At 37.2% G+C, this 2,170-nt stretch overlaps 1 protein-coding gene across 1 annotated transcript; it reads right to left on the reverse strand.

Moving 5' to 3' along the window:
• Positions 1 to 267: 267 nt before the first annotated feature.
• LOC133296387 (uncharacterized) lies at positions 268 to 915 on the reverse strand. Its single transcript, XM_061495357.1, has one exon. It carries the CDS (start codon positions 913 to 915, stop codon positions 268 to 270), a length of 648 nt encoding a protein of 215 aa, XP_061351341.1.
• Between the last annotated feature and the right edge of the window lie 1,255 nt (positions 916 to 2,170).

The raw sequence follows: 2,170 nt of genomic DNA on the forward strand, positions 1-2,170 counted from the left end.
CCTTATTCCTTCCCTGATTATCATGCAATAATTTGTGCGCTGCTACTCCTTGATTATCGCCAATCATTAAAGTTGTACCCCTGTATTAACTACACCACTAATATTGATTGCATCACCCTTGATTTCCTCTGTTGATTTTGCTAGGGCTGCAAACCTAGACGTATTCTGATTACTGCCACCTGTCTTCCCTGTGGAGGCGCCATCAAGCCTTCGGCTTCTGTCCTCCGCCGTGTTCTTCCTTTGATTTTTTCCTCCGGTGACAATCATCTATGGTCCATAACCTTCCTTAGGTATCTCCTTGTTTTCCCTGCTCATTTCCACATCAGGACTCTCATCATTGACTGCAGTTACTGTACCATCTGTATTCTGTTGATCTCCCTGATTATTCAGTGTAGTTGAAGCCAACATTTTCCTAGCTCTCAAGACAGGACAAGAGTCCGTTCTGTGGCCATAAGTGCCACATTCAAAACATACCAGGTGTAGTCCTTCATACTCCACCTTCTTAACTTGCCCCTCCAGCTTATACTCTCCATGAAGAGGTTGACTAAGATCAAGTTCCACACAAAGGCGTGCAAAATGACCTCTCTCAATACTAGTAGTTGTGTTATCAATCTTAATGAACTTCCCCAACCAATTACCGATTGCTCCGAACACATTTGATGCAAAATATTCCACTGGAATATCAGGTAACCTCACCCATGCTGCTATCTTATCAATATTAGCCATGTGTGGTTGAAAGTTTGGAGACCACGAACGAACTGCTATATAGTGATTCAGAATACTCCATGGTCCCTCAGACCAAGCAAACTCCAGGTCCTCGTTCTTCTCAAACCTGACAAGAAAATAATCATTCTCCAAATTCGTGACACGGATTCTCCCTTCTCTAGCCCATAAGCCCTCTAACCTTCTTTGCATGAAATTCAACGAGACTTTTTCCCCAGTAACTTAACAATTAAAGTTTTCCACCAGGGTTTCCGTATTTTTTCCTTCAGTTCCTTCGATAATTTGAAATTGGCACGTCCATCCGGATCTAACTCATATATGATCTCGGTATCTTCTTCTTCCCCATTCGGATTCTCCTGCATATTCTCTTCTGTTTCAAACTCTCCGTTGTGTTTTAACAATGCTTCCCTAGAAGAAGGTCTATTTTCCATCCAATCCTCTTCTCTCCTGCTCCTTGACTCATCAGAACTGAACTTGCCCTCGCCACTTTTGTATTTCTTCGTACTCCTCCGCAGTTGATCACCTTCTTCTGCTGAGCGTTCGTTCTCTCCTCGTTTGTTCTCCATTCTTTCTTTAATTATTAATACATGCATGTTGTTACTTAATACACATTCCACGCAGTGAAAATATTAGTCAGATGACAATTAATTAGGACGGGGGGTTTCACAAATGAATTACCACCTTTTTATTATCATTTTTTCTGGTGTCATCACATTTGATTTTGAGTTCAAATGATGTAGAATATTCCTTTGAACTGAAAAGTAGATTTGTTTAAATATTTGAACTCAATGGATTTGTCGTGAGATTAAATATTATCGAGTAATGTAGAAATCAATTCCAAAAAATATGAATTAACAAAAGAAAAAACAATTAACCTAACTATAACATACTAACAGAATTTCTCTTCCATACTAATGTTTATATGGCATGATAGTCTCTTTCCCATTTAAATAGATCCACAATACGTGCTTCATGATTTTTTAACGTTTAAAAGATGGGGAAGGATCCGTTTATAAACTTTTTTTGAAATTTTTTACAAATTACACTATCTTCTCCCGGGAGAACATAGTGTAACCAGTGTTCTCCCGGGAGAACATAGTGTAGTTTGTAAACAAAAAAGTTTGTAAATATAACCTACCCCTTAAAAGATATATATATATATATATATATATATAGATATATATATATATTTCAACGGGAATATTTGGTTTGCAATTGATTTTACAGACTTGTTAATCATTCAAATTCTTTATTAGCAAGTTTCTTTGGGGGTTTAAAAAGATGATACTTTGGCTTGATTTCAATACTTAGTGGCACTACAAGGATATCCTAATTAATAATAGGGCTTTATTAATCTCATGCAATAGGAGAGAAGTTCTCTTATGTTAGAGAGACAATCATGTGTGGGACCCATCCATTTATAGAAAAAGGAAAAAAAGATAAAAAA

This window comes from Gastrolobium bilobum, unplaced genomic scaffold (genome assembly GCF_033153095.1).
Source record: "Gastrolobium bilobum isolate Gb01-03AN ecotype WA unplaced genomic scaffold, APGP_CSIRO_Gbil_v1 utg66262, whole genome shotgun sequence".
In the NCBI taxonomy this organism is placed as follows: Eukaryota; Viridiplantae; Streptophyta; class Magnoliopsida; order Fabales; family Fabaceae; genus Gastrolobium; species Gastrolobium bilobum.